This window comes from Hyperolius riggenbachi, chromosome 1 (assembly GCF_040937935.1).
Source record: "Hyperolius riggenbachi isolate aHypRig1 chromosome 1, aHypRig1.pri, whole genome shotgun sequence".
Taxonomy (NCBI): domain Eukaryota; kingdom Metazoa; phylum Chordata; class Amphibia; order Anura; family Hyperoliidae; genus Hyperolius; species Hyperolius riggenbachi.
In genome coordinates, this window is record NC_090646.1 from 164827343 (window position 1) to 164840806 (window position 13464).

Here is a 13464-nt window from a genome sequence, read left to right on the forward strand (position 1 = left end):
GCTTCAGTGCTCCAATGCCAAGTAATCCGCCGTGTCCCCGCCGCTAAACGAGGGCTGCAGAGCCCCCAAATCCCCGGGGGGGGGGGGGGGGGGGCAATCCGGCAGGCATTTCCTGGAAGGGGCAGAGCTTTCAGCTTTGCCCCTTCTGATGTCAATCGCGGCAGATCGCCACCTCTTCCCGCCCCTCTCACACTTCGTTCACAGAGAGGGGTGGGGAGAGGCGGAGATCCGTGCGGCGATTGACGTCAGGAGGGGCAGAGCTACAGCTGGAAGCTTTGCCCCTCAGCGCAGCAAAATCCACGACCAAGTTGGTCGTGGATATTTGCAGAGGGATTTGCAGGCTCTGCAGCCCTCGTTTAGCGGCTGGGACACAGCGGATTACTTGGCATTAGAGCACTGAAGCGACTTATAAGGTAAAATAGGCAAAATAAGTTCGCTTCAGTGTCTCTTTAAGGAGACTCTGTCTTTCAGGTAAATTAAAGAAACTAAAATACTTAACTAACCTTTAACTATAACTATTTCTTATTAAATGGATATGTGATTTATTGGGGCTCTCACATAATTAGTAACTTTGATAGTAGTCCTTTGAAGTGCAGGACCCTCAATATGAGGTCAGCCTTGAACCCCATCCCTTCAACATTTCATGCTTCCCTGTTTCTTGCCTCTTAGTATGATGGGTGCCTTCAATGCCAAAAATCTGCTAAGTGGGGTTGATTCAAGTTATACGTTTATCTATTGTTTAGGCAATCTATTAATTTTCTAATTCACTTAATTTTTAGATGTCTTGCATTTACTTTGGAGGATGAGGTTCTGAGAAAAAAAAAAAAACAGTCTCTGTGATTTGTATTTTAAAGTGTGTGTACTGTATTACATCTGCATTACAAAAAATATTTATGAATGTTTCAGGTACTGAGTACAAAAGAGGAGAACAGCGGATATGGAGGCAGTGTTGGTTCAGCTCGTTTTCAATTGACCCACATGGGACCGTACTTACTGAGAGATGAGAGATCAGACCCTGACCCAAGGGTGGACCATTTCATACCAGATACATGGCAGGTAACAACTTAAAAGTGCAAAAAAAAGTAATGCTCAAGCATAGATTTGATGAGCTGGAGGTCTTTGCCTTTGTTCCCCCGATAGAGAAATTGCACAAAATAGATTACATTTGCAGAGGGTACAAAGCAGACCACTGGGTTAAAAGCCCTACCCACAGATGGGTGAACACGGAGTTAACAAAAAAAAAACCTTTGCCCTTAGGTTATACTCCATCTGGCCATGCTCAGGGACATCAAGAGCTCCTTAGGCTACGTTCACAGTAAAGCATTGCGAAAGCAAGAACGGGGAGTTGCATTATGTGTTATACATGTAGTGCAATGCATACAGTGAAGCTTACAGTACTTACAAAGTATGTGTGAAAACATGTCTTAACCACTTCACCACTGAGGGGTTTTACCCCTTGAACACCGGAGCAATTTTCACCTTTCAGCGCTCCTTCCATTCATTCGTCTATAACTTTATTATTACTTATCGCAATGAAATGAACTATATCTTGTTTTTTTCGCCACCAATTAGGCTTTCTTTAGGTGGGACATTATGCCAAGAATTATTTTATTCTAAATGTGTTTTAATGGGAAAATAGGAAAAAATGTGGGAAAAAATATTATTTTTCAGTTTTTGGCCATTATAGTTTTTACATAATGCATGCTACTGTAATTAAAACCCATGAAATGTATTTGCCCATTCGTCCCGGTTATAAAACCGTTTAAATTATGTCCCTATCACAATGTTTTGCGCCAATATTTTATTTGGAAATAAAGGTGCATTTTTTTCAGTTTTGCGTCCATCCCTAATTACAAGCCCATAGTTTATAAAGTAAGTGTTATACCCTCTTGACATAAATATTTAAAAAGTTCAGTCCCTAAGGTAACTATTTATGTTTGTTTTATTATTGTATTTTTGTTTTGTTTTTTTAAATTACAAAAAAAAAAAAAATTGGGGAGTGTGGGAGGTAATGAGTTAATTTATTGTGTATTCCAATATATTTGTATGTGTAAAATGTTTTAGGGTGTAGTTTACTATTTGGCCACAAGATGGCCACAGTGAGTCTACTCACATGCGACCTGTAAGCGCGTCCGGAAGGACGCTTACATGAAGCAGTAGGAGGCTGGGAGAATCACAATGATCGCGCTGTTTCTAATAGAAGCAGCGGATCATTGCGGGGGCTTAGATCAATGAACGGGAATGGATTTTCCCGTTCATTGATCTCCGGGCGAGCGGGCGGCGGCGTGCACGAGCGGCGGGTGCGCGCACACAAGCGGCGGGAGCGCGGACAGCGGCGGTAGCGCGGAAGGTAAGGATTTCTCCGTCTCTGGGGGTGAAAGGATGGAAAAAGGGACGGAGAAATTCGTACCGCCAGGGGTAAAGTGGTTAATTTTTAGTGTAAGAGTAGTGGCCATCTGTTCTTTTTGTTGTAGCTTAAAGAGACACTGAGGCGAAAAAAAAATTATGATATTATGATTTGTATGTGGAGTACAGCTAAGAAATAAAACATTAAGATCAGATACATCAGTCTAATTGTTTCCAGTACAGGAAGAGTTGAGAAACTCCAGTTGTTATCTCTATGCAAACAAGCCATTAAGCTCTCCGACTAAGTTAGTCTTGGAGAGGGCTGTTATCTGACTTTTATTATCTCAACTGTTCCTGGACTATTTACTTTTCCTCTGCCAGAGGAGATGTCATTACTTCACAGACTGCTCTGAAAGAATCATTTTGAATGCTGAGTTTTGTGTAATCTGCACATATTATAGAATAATGCAATGTTAGAAAAAACACTATATACCTGAAAATAAAAGTATGAGAATATTTTCTTTGCTGCTAATCTTCTAGTAATTATACTTAGTACACAACCAATTCATTATATCATATATTTTTTTTCGCTTCAGTGTCTCTTTAAGAAGAGATAAGATCACCATGGCTTCATATGTCCTTTGTCATACCATTCCTAAATATACGGTTATTTATCATTAGGACCCTCTTTTAGGCTTATGCTGGGAGCCTGCTTTGATGAGGAGGGTGTGTCCTTACTTTGTGAGTTCTGCTATATTCCCTTCAGGGAGATTTTAAAAAAATGTTTTGCTTATAACGTACAGTGGTTTGCAAAAGTATTCGGCCCCTTTGAAGTTTTCCACATTTTGCCATATTACTGCCACAAACATGAATCAAGTTTATTGGAATTCCACGTGAAAGACCAACACAAAGTGATGTACACGTGAGAAGTGGAACAAAAATCATATATGATTCCAAACAAAAAATAAATAATAACTGCTGTAATAGATCGCGAAAAAGCCGCCGCGTGTACTGGCAGCAAGGCGGCTGATTCCGCGTCCAGTGCGGCGGTTTGCACGCAGCAGCGTGCGTCTGGTGTGGCTGGGTCTGTTAGTTCACACAGGTTGAGGAATACGCACGCGCTGAGAGGCAGAACCTTTATGACAAACGAGGAGGGATCAGCTGACCAGGGTGGCCAGCTGACCTCAGAGCAAGTGGCTATTGGTTGATCGGTGATGGGTGGCGTCGGAGAGCGCCGCTCTATATATAGTCACTGCTGGTCAGTCTCAAGTTGTCTGCCGTTGCGCACACTTACGTGAAAGCACTCAGACCTTAGTCAGATCCTACAGTGTGTTAGAACCAGGAGGACCTGGGAATTCACACTGAGCCAGATTACTTCTGTGTTATTGTGTTATACTTCAGACTAGTTCCAGGGTGTCGAGACCACGGACCTCACACCCAAGACTAGGGATTCTGTGTTATCATTGTGTTATACTTCAGACTAGTTCCAGGGTGTCGAGACCACGGACCTCACACCCAAGACTAGGGATTCTGTGTTATCATTGTGTTATACTTCAGACTAGTTCCAGGGTGTCGAGACCACAAACCTCACACCCAAGACTAGGCATTGTTTGATATCTGTTATGACCTATTGCATTTCTGACTATCCCTCTGCTTTTTGATTCGGTACCTACGCATATCTGATTACCTGTTGCCAACCCTGCCTGCCCTTGGTTACCGAATCAACCTTCTGTCTTTGTACCTTGTCTGCCTGTGTGTTGCCGACCTGGCTTGCCCGAGCTCGAGAGCTATCTCTCTCCATTGAGAGATTAGTCTCCAGACCTGCTGGTGACACCCACCTTCCAGGTGTCACTCAGCCACAGGTCCTTCCTGCTATCCAGCCTGGGGCTCCACCCCTTTGGATATCTCAGGCTGCTGGAAGGTTCTTGCACTTCCCAGAGGGAGGTATTTCCCATACTGCCAAGGACCACCTGCTCCTCGGGTGGTCCCACTCAAAGTCATTACTGTTGCACCAAACACTCACACTATATAGGTGTCCAGAGGTTAGTTATACTTGGATTATTGGTGATTCTGCAGATCATCAATAATCAGGTATATATTTGTATTCTTGGTGATACTGCAGATAACCAATAATCAGATTCTCTCTGTGTGCTGACACCGATCGTTACAACTGCAAAGTGGGGTGTGCGTAATTATTCAGCCCAGTATTGAGTCAATACTTTGTAAAACCATCTTTTGCTGCAATTACAGCTGCCAGTCTTTTAAGCTATGTCTCTACCAGCGTTTTACATCTAGAGACTGAAATCCTTGCCCATTCTTCTTTGCAAGCTCCAGTTCAGTCAGATTAGATGGACAGAAGTTTTCAGATCTTGCCACAGTTTCTCGATTGGATTTAGGTCTGGACTTTGACTGGGCCATTCTAACACAGGGATATGTTTTGTTTTAAACCATTCCATTGTTGCCCTGGCTTTATGTTTAGTGTCCTTGTTCTGCTGCAAGGTGAACCTCTGCCCCTGTCTCAAGTCTTTTGCACACACTCCAAGAGGTTTTCTTCCAAGATTGCCCTGTATTTGGCTCCATCCATCTTCCCATCAACTCTGACCAGCTTCCCTGTCCCTGATGAAGAGAAGCACCCCCAGAGCATGATGCTGCCACCACCATATTTGACAGTGGGGATGGTGTGTTCAGAGTGATGTGCAGTGTTAGTTTTCTGCCACACATAGCGTTTTGCATTTTGGCCAAAAAGTTCCATTTTGGTCTCATCTGACCAGAGCACCTTCTTCCACATGTTTGCTGTGTCCCCCACATGACTTGTGGCAAACTGCAAACGGGACTTCTTATGCTTTTCTGTTAACAGTGGCTTTCTTCTTGCCACTCTTCCATAAAGACCAACTTTGTGCAGTGCAGGAGTGCAGGACTATTAGTTGTCCTAAGGACAGATTCCCCCACCTGAGCTGCAGATCTCTGCAGCTCATCCAGAGTCACCGTGGGCCTCTTGACTGCATTTCTGATCAGCGCTCTCCTTGTTCGGCCTGTGAGTTTAGGTGGACAGCCTTGTCTTGGTAGGTTTACAGTTGTGCCATACTCCTTCCATTTCTGAATGATCGCTTGAACAGTGCTCCGTGGGATGTTCAAGGCTTTGGAAATCTTTTTGTAGCCTAAGCCTGCTTTAAATTGCTCAATAACTTTATCCCTGACCTGTCTAATGTGTTATTTGGACTTCATGGTGTTGTTGCTCCCAATATTCTCTTAGACAACCTCTGAGGCCGTCACAGAGCAGCTGTATTTGTACTGACATTAGATTCCACACAGGTGCACTCTATTTAGTCATTAGCACTCGTCAGGCAATGTCTATGGGAAACTGACTGCACTCAGAGACCAAAGGGGGCTGAATAATTACGCACACCCCACTTTGCAGTTATTTATTTGTAAAAAATGTTTGGAATCATGTATGATTTCCGTTCCACTTCTCACGTGTACACCACTTTGTATTGGCCTCTCATGGTGAATTCCAATAAAATTGATTCATGTTTGTGGCAGTAATGTGACAAAATGTGAAAAACTTCAAAGGGGCCGAATACTTTTTCAAACCACTGTATTTCTACTCAGTTCAGACTTAAGTAGATAGACGCTATGAGTTTAGTTCTTTGATCAGTGGACTTAAATCGGACCCAATCCAAACATTTTTTTAATTCAAAATATTTAGTTACACCACTCTGACACATACAAAGATAAATAAACACTCCTTCAAACCTATGAGCATTTCAGTGCATGCTTTTCACCCTTCTCTTTTCATAACTAGGGTTATACAGGAGGCAGCCATTAGCAATTCCTCCTTTGCCAGACATCTGCTATTTCACCAGTGTGCCGGAATCTGTCCCGGCAATATGAAAGGAAGGGAGGGGTTCCTCCATTAAATGTAAAATATTTTATATTTGTCATCATGCAACTGAAAAAAGGCTGCTATTTATTATTATAATTTAGAAAATAGATTTTATTTCTGAAATCTTGTATTTTTAATTTGGGTCCACTTTAAGGCAGTTTTCATTCTTCCCCTTGCCAACCTGTTTTACTTTACTTGGTTTGTATTTAAAGGGATACTCTAGGGGGGTCGGGGGAAAATGAGTTGAAGTTACCCAGGGCTTCTAATGGTCCCCCGCAGACATCCTGTGCCCACGCAGCCACTCACCAATGCTCCAGCCCCGCCTCCGGTTCACTTCTGGAATTTCAGACTTTAAAGTCTGAAAACCACTGCGCTTGCGTTGCCATGCCCTCGCTCCCCCTGATGTCACCAGGAGCGTACGGTGCAGGCACAGTACACTCCTGGTGACATCAGCGGGAGCGAGGACACGGCAACGCAGGTGCAGTGGTTTCCAGACTTTAACCACTTGAGGACCTAGGGCTTTCTACCCCTTAAGGACCGGCCACTTTTTTTCCATTCAGACCACTGCAGCTTTCACGGTTTATTGCTCGCTCATACAACCTACCACCTAAATGAATTTTGGCTCCTTTTCTTGTCACTAATAAAGCTTTCTTTTGGTGCTATTTGATTGCTCCTGCGATTTTTACCTTTTATTATATTCATCAAAAAAGACATTAATTTTGGCAAAAAAATGATTTTTTTAACTTTCTGTGCTGACAGTTTTCAAATAAAGTAAAATTTCTGTATACATGCAGCGCGAAAAATGTGGACAAACATGTTTTTGATTAAAAAAAACCCATTCAGTGTATATTTATTGGTTTGGGTAAAAGTTATAGCGTTTACAAACTATGGTGCAAAAAGTGAATTTTCCCATTTTCAAGCATCTATGACTTTTCTGACCCCCTGTCATGTTTCATGAGGGGCTAGAATTCCAGGATAGTATAAATACCCCCCAAATGACCCCATTTTGGAAAGAAGACATCCCAAAGTATTCACTGAGAGGCATAGTGAGTTCATAGAAGATATTTTTTGTCACAAGTAAGCGGAAATGACACTTTGTGACCAAAAAAAAAAAAAAAAAAGTTTCCATTTCTTCTAACTTGCGACAAAAAAAAATGAAATCTGCCACGGACTCACCATGCCCCTCTCTGAATACCTTGAAGGGTCTACTTTCCAAAATGGGGTCATTTGTGGGGTGTGTTTACTGTCCTGACATTTTGGGGGGTGCTAAATTGTAAGCACCCCTGTAAAGCCTAAAGGTGCTCATTGGACTTTGAACCCCTTAGCGCAGTTAGGCTGCAAAAAAGTGCCACACATGTGGTATTGCCGTACTCAGGAGAAGTAGTATAATGTGTTTTGGGGTGTATTTTTACACATACCCATGCTGGGTGGGAGAAATATCTCTGTAAATGACAATTTGTTAATTTTTTTTACACACAATTGTCCATTTACAGAGATCTTTCTCCCACTCAGCATGGGTATGTGTAAAAATACACCCCAAAACACATTATACTACTTCTCCTGAGTACGGCGATACCACATGTGTGGCACTTTTTTGCACCCTAACTGTGCTAAAGGGCCCAAAGTCCAATGAGTACCTTTAGGATTTCACAGGTCATTTTGAGAAATTTCGTTTCAAGACTACTCCTCACGGTTTAGGGCCCCTAAAATGCCAGGGCAGTATAGGAACCCCACAAATTACCCTATTTTAGAAAGAAGACACCCCAAGGTATTCCGTTAGGAGTATGGTGAGTTCATAGAAGATTTTATTTTTTGTCAAAAGTAAGCGGAAAATGACACTTTGTGAAAAAACACAATTAAAATCAATTTCCGCTAACTTGTGACAAAAAATAAAATCTTCTATGAACTCGCCATACTACTAACAGAATACCTTGGGGTGTCTTCTTTCTAAAATGGGGTCATTTGTGGGGTTCCTATACTGCCCTGGCATTTTAGGGGCCCTAAACCGTGAGGAGTAGTCTTGAAACGAAATTTCTCAAAATGACCTGTGAAATCCTAAAGGTACTCATTGGACTTTGGGCCCTTTAGCGCAGTTAGGGTGCAAAAAAGTGCCACACATGTGGTATCGCCGTACTTGGGAGAAGTAGTACAATGTGTTTTGGGGTGTATTTTTACACATACCCATGCTGGGTGGGAGAAACATCTCTGTAAATGACAATCTTTTGATTTTTTTACACACAATTGTCCATTTACAGCGGTATTTCTCCCACCCAGCATGGGTATGTGTAAAAATACACCCCAAAACACATTGTACTACTTCTCCCGAGTACGGTGATACCACATGTGTGGCACATTTTTGCACCCTAACTGCGCTAAAGGGCCCAAAGTCCAATGAGTACCTTTAGGATTTCACAGGTCATTTTTGTTTCAATGCTACTCCTCACGGTTTAGGGCCCCTAAAATGCCAGGGCAGTATAGGAACCCCACTAATGACCCTATTTTAGAAAGAAGACACCCCAAGGTATTCCGTTAGGAGTATGGTGAGTTCATAGAAGTTTTTATCTTTTTGTCACAAGTTAGCGGAAATTGATTTTAATTGTTTTTTTTTCACAAAGTGTCATTTTCCGCTAACTTGTGACAAAAAATAAAATCTTCTATGAACTCACCATACTCCTAACGGAATACGTTTGGGTGTCTTCTTTCTAGAATGGGGTCATTTGTGGGGTTCCTATACTGCCCTGGCATTTTAGGGGCCCTAAACCGTGAGGAGTAGTCTTGAAACAAAAATGACCTGTGAAATCCTAAAGGTACTCATTGGACTTTGGGCCCCTTAGCGCAGTTAGGCTGCAAAAAAGTGCCAATCATGTGGTATCGCCGTACTCGGGAGATGTAGTATAATGTGTTTTGGGGTGTATTTTTACACATACCCATGCTGGGTGGGAGAAATACCTCTGTAAATGACAATTGTTTGATTTTTTTTACACACAATTGTCCATTTACAGAGAGATTTCTCCCACCCAGCATGGGTATGTGTAAAAATACACCCCAAAACACATTATACTACTTCTCCTGAGTACGGCGATACCACATGTGTGACACTTTTTTGCAGCCTAGGTGCGCTAAGGGGCCCAACGTCCTATTTACAGGTAATTTTGAGGCATTTGTTTTCTAGACTACTCCTCACGGTTTAGGGCCCCTAAAATGCCAGGGCAGTATAGGAACCCCACAAGTGACCCCATTTTAGAAAGAAGACACCCCAAGGTATTCCGTTAGGTGTATGGCGAGTTCATAGAAGATTCTATTTTTTGTTACAAGTTAGTGAAAAATGACACTTTGTGAAAAAAAAAAACAAAAATCAATTTCCGCTAACTTTTGACAAAAAATAAAATCTTCTATGAACTCGTCATACACCTAACAGAATACATTGGGGTGTCTTTTTTCTAAAATGGGGTCCGTTTCTGGGGTTCCTATACCGCCCTGGCATTTTACGGGCCCAAAACCGTGATTAGTCTGGAAACCAAATGTCTCAAAATGACTGTTCAGAGGTATAAGCATCTGCAAATTTTGATGACAGGTGGTCTATGAGGGGGCGAATTTTGTGGAACCGGTCATATGCAGGGTGGCCTTTTAGATGACAGGTTGTATTGGGCCTGATCTGATGGATAGGAGTGCTAGGGGGGTGACAGGAGGTGATTGATGGGTGTCTCAGGGGGTGGTTAGAGGGGAAAATAGATGCAATCAATGCACTGGGGAGGTGATCGGAAGGGGGTCTGAGGGGGATCTGAGGGTTTGGCAGAGTGATCAGGAGCCCAGACGGGGCAAATTAGGGCCTGATCTGATGGGTAGGTGTGCTAGGGGGTGACAGGAGGTGATTGATGGGTGTCTCAATGTGTGATTAGAGGGGGGAATAGATGCAAGCAATGCACTGGCGAGGTGATCAGGGCTGGGGCCTGAGGGCATTCTGAGGGTGTGGGCGGGTGATTGAGTGCCCTAGGGGCAGATAGGGGTCTAATCTGATAGGTAGCAGTGACAGGGGGTGATTGATGGGTAATTAGTGGGTGTTTAGGGTAGAGAACAGATATAAACACTGCCCTTGGGAGGTGATCTGACGTCGGATCTGCGGGCGAACTATTGGTGTGGGTGGGTGATCAGATTGCCCGCAAGGGGCAGGTTAGGGACTGATTGTTGAGTGACAGTGACAGGGGGTGATTGATGGGTGGCAGTGCCAGGGGGTGATTGATGGGTGGCAGTGAGAGGGGGTGATTGATGGGTGGCAGTGACAGGTGATTGACAGGTGATCAGTGGGTTATTACAGGGAAGAACAGATGTAACTAATGCACTGGCGAATTGATAAGGGGGGTCTGAGGGCAATCTGAGCGTGTAGGCGGGTGATTGGGTGCCCGCAAGGGGCAGATTAGGGTCTGATCTGATGGGTAACAGTGACAGGTGGTGATAGGGGGTGATTGATGGGTAATTAGTGGGTGTTTAGAGGAGAGAATAGATGTAAACACTGCACTTGGGTGGTGATCTGATGTTGGATCTGCGGGCGATCTATTGGTGTGGGTGGGTGATCAGATTGCCCGCAAGGGGCAGGTTAGGGGCTGATTGATGGGTGGCAGTGACAGGGGGTGATTGATGGGTGGCAGTGACAGGGGGTGATTGATGGGTGATTGACAGGTGATCAGTGGGTTATTACAGGGAAGAAAAGATGTAAATATTGCACTGGCGAATTGATAAGGGGGGGTCTGAGGGCAATCTGAGCGTGTAGGCGGGTGATTGGGTGCCCGCAAGGGGCAGATTAGGGTCTGATCTGATGGGTAACAGTGACAGGTGGTGATAGGGGGTGATTGATGGGTGATTGATGGGTAATTAGTGGGTGTTTAGAGGAGAGAATAGATGTAAACACTGCGTTTTGGTGGTGATCTGATGTCGGATCTGCGGGCGATCTATTGGTGTGGGTGGGTGATCAGATTGCCCGCAAGGGGCAGGTTAGGGGCTGATTGATGGGTGGCAGTGACAGGGGGTGATTGACGGGTGATTGACAGGTGATCAGGGGGGATAGATGCATACAGTACACGGGGGGGGGGGGTCTGGGGAGAATCTGAGGGGTGGGGGGTGATCAGGAGGGGGCAGTGGGCAGGGGGGGAGATAAAAAAAAATAGCGTTGACAGATAGTGACAGGGAGTGATTGATGGGTGATTAGGGGGGTGATTGGGTGCAAACAGGGGTCTGGGGGGTGGGCAGGGGGGGGGTCTGAGGGGTGCTGTGGGCGATCTGGGGCAGGGGGGGGGAGAAATCAGTGTGCTTGGGTGCAGACTAGGGTGGCTGCAGCCTGCCCTGGTGGTCCCTCGGACAATGGGACCACCAGGGCAGGAGGCAGCCTGTATAATACACTTTGTAAACATTACAAAGTGTATTATACACTTTGTATGCGGCGATCGCGGGGTTAACATCCCGCCGGCGCTTCCGTATAGCCGGCGGGATGTTGCGGCGGGCGAGCAGTGACAGGCGCCGGCGGAGGATCGCGTCACGGATGACGCGATCGCTCCGCCCATGCCCTTAAATGGACCGCCGCCTTTGGGCATGAGCTGGTCCTTCAGGGCTCCACTTCCCGGCCGCCTTTGTGCGTTAGGCGGTCGGGAATTGGTTAAAGTCTGAAATTCCAGAAGTGAACCAGAGGCGGGGCTGGAGCATCGGGGAGTGGCTGCGCGGGCACAGGATGTCTGTGGGGGACCATTAGAAGCCCCAGGTAACTTAAACTCATTTTCCCCCGACCCCCCCCCCCCCCTTACAGTATCCCTTTAAGGGAAGCCATCCATTAAATGCCATGCTGTTAAATTATGATTGTGGGTACCTTCCCTGTTGTTCTTTAGAGTTTTCTTTTGCCCTTTTTCAGGCAGTGAGCATCTTCAGAGATCAGAAAGTAATAACTCTGTTCTCCACAGCCAAATAACACTTTAAATACTATTCCAAGCTATTCCAATAATCTTCCTTTAATAGTGCCTAACTCTAATCTAAACCCTTAAAATCTGCCTGCCATCGATGACTTTGTTTCCAGGGATCTGATTTGGGAGCTTGTACTTGGCTATTGTGTATCTGAATGCCAGCACTTGGGTGCAGAAAAGCCAAGAGCCAGTATCCACATCAGACATCTGGCACCCTGAGCTGCAAATAACCACTGATTTGCATTCATCTGCTTCACTCAAGCAGTGTACTTTGCACAGTTACACTCCTGATTGTTATAATGGCTGATTCTTGCTAAGTGGAGCAAGTCCTTTTTTTCTCTAGATCAGCCAACTTTTATTTATCAATCACATTATTGATGCATTCATGCACAGTCAGCCACCAAAGGTCAGTCTTTTCTAAAGATACTTTAAATAACTAAGAAGTTTTGTATCAGGATGATACCATTTATTGGCTAACTTAAAAGAATAAGGGTAAGCAAGCTTTCGGCTGTAAAGCCGTCGTCAGGTTTCAATCCTGTTTGTTTGCAAGCTGATGGAGCAGACAGCTATATACATGCAACAGCAAAAGGAGATACATAGATTTTTTTCGAGCATAAATGTGATAATCCAGCCCTGCGATCGCGTCTAAAAGACGTTAAAAGACCGGTTTCTGGATCGTCAGAACGTAGTAATGTGGCAAAGCGTGCCAATCCTGTCTAATCTGCTCCCGTTACCAATCGGGGAGTAGTCACCTCCGATGGTTGGAAGTACGGTGAACAGACTGACACTAAAGATTAGTCGCAACACTATCGACAATATGTAATGTGACAATCCCGTATTACTAGGCCACTGTTGCCATGCAGGTCTCATGCACTAGAGACTTCTGGAGGCAGATCCACTGTGTGCATAGTAAACGGTTAAGATTGGTTGGAGGTGCCCATACATGTACAATCCTGATTGTATGTACAATCGGTAAACTAAAAATATCGATTTCATGCTGGAAATCAGGTAATTTAACTGCCACCACTCTCCGATTTGAAAGGGCAAAGAGACCCCAAAGCTATCATAATATGGCAGCCAGCCCAATCACGTCTAACATGCTCCAGTCACCGTTCGGGGAATAGTCACTTCCGACGGCTTGAAGACTGTGAGCAGTGTGACGTTAAAGAAAGGTTACTGGGTCCATATATGATGCAATCTTGATTGTATGTACAATCGATAAACTAAAGTTATCGATTCCGCACAGGAAACCGTGTACTATCTAATCCTGGAAGGAAGAAACGGTTATTT

The 13464-nt window shown here is 44.4% G+C and overlaps 1 protein-coding gene across 6 annotated transcripts in view; it reads left to right on the forward strand.

Moving 5' to 3' along the window:
- Positions 1–13464, forward strand: part of LOC137569165 (probable ATP-dependent RNA helicase DDX60) — a 248003-nt gene that overhangs the window by 102942 nt on the left and 131597 nt on the right. For all 6 annotated transcript variants that reach the window (XM_068278820.1, XM_068278816.1, XM_068278821.1 and 3 more), the window contains one exon: positions 907–1056. In XM_068278820.1, coding sequence (XP_068134921.1) covers positions 907–1056 — 150 coding nt within the window. The remainder of the gene's footprint in view (positions 1–906; positions 1057–13464) is intronic.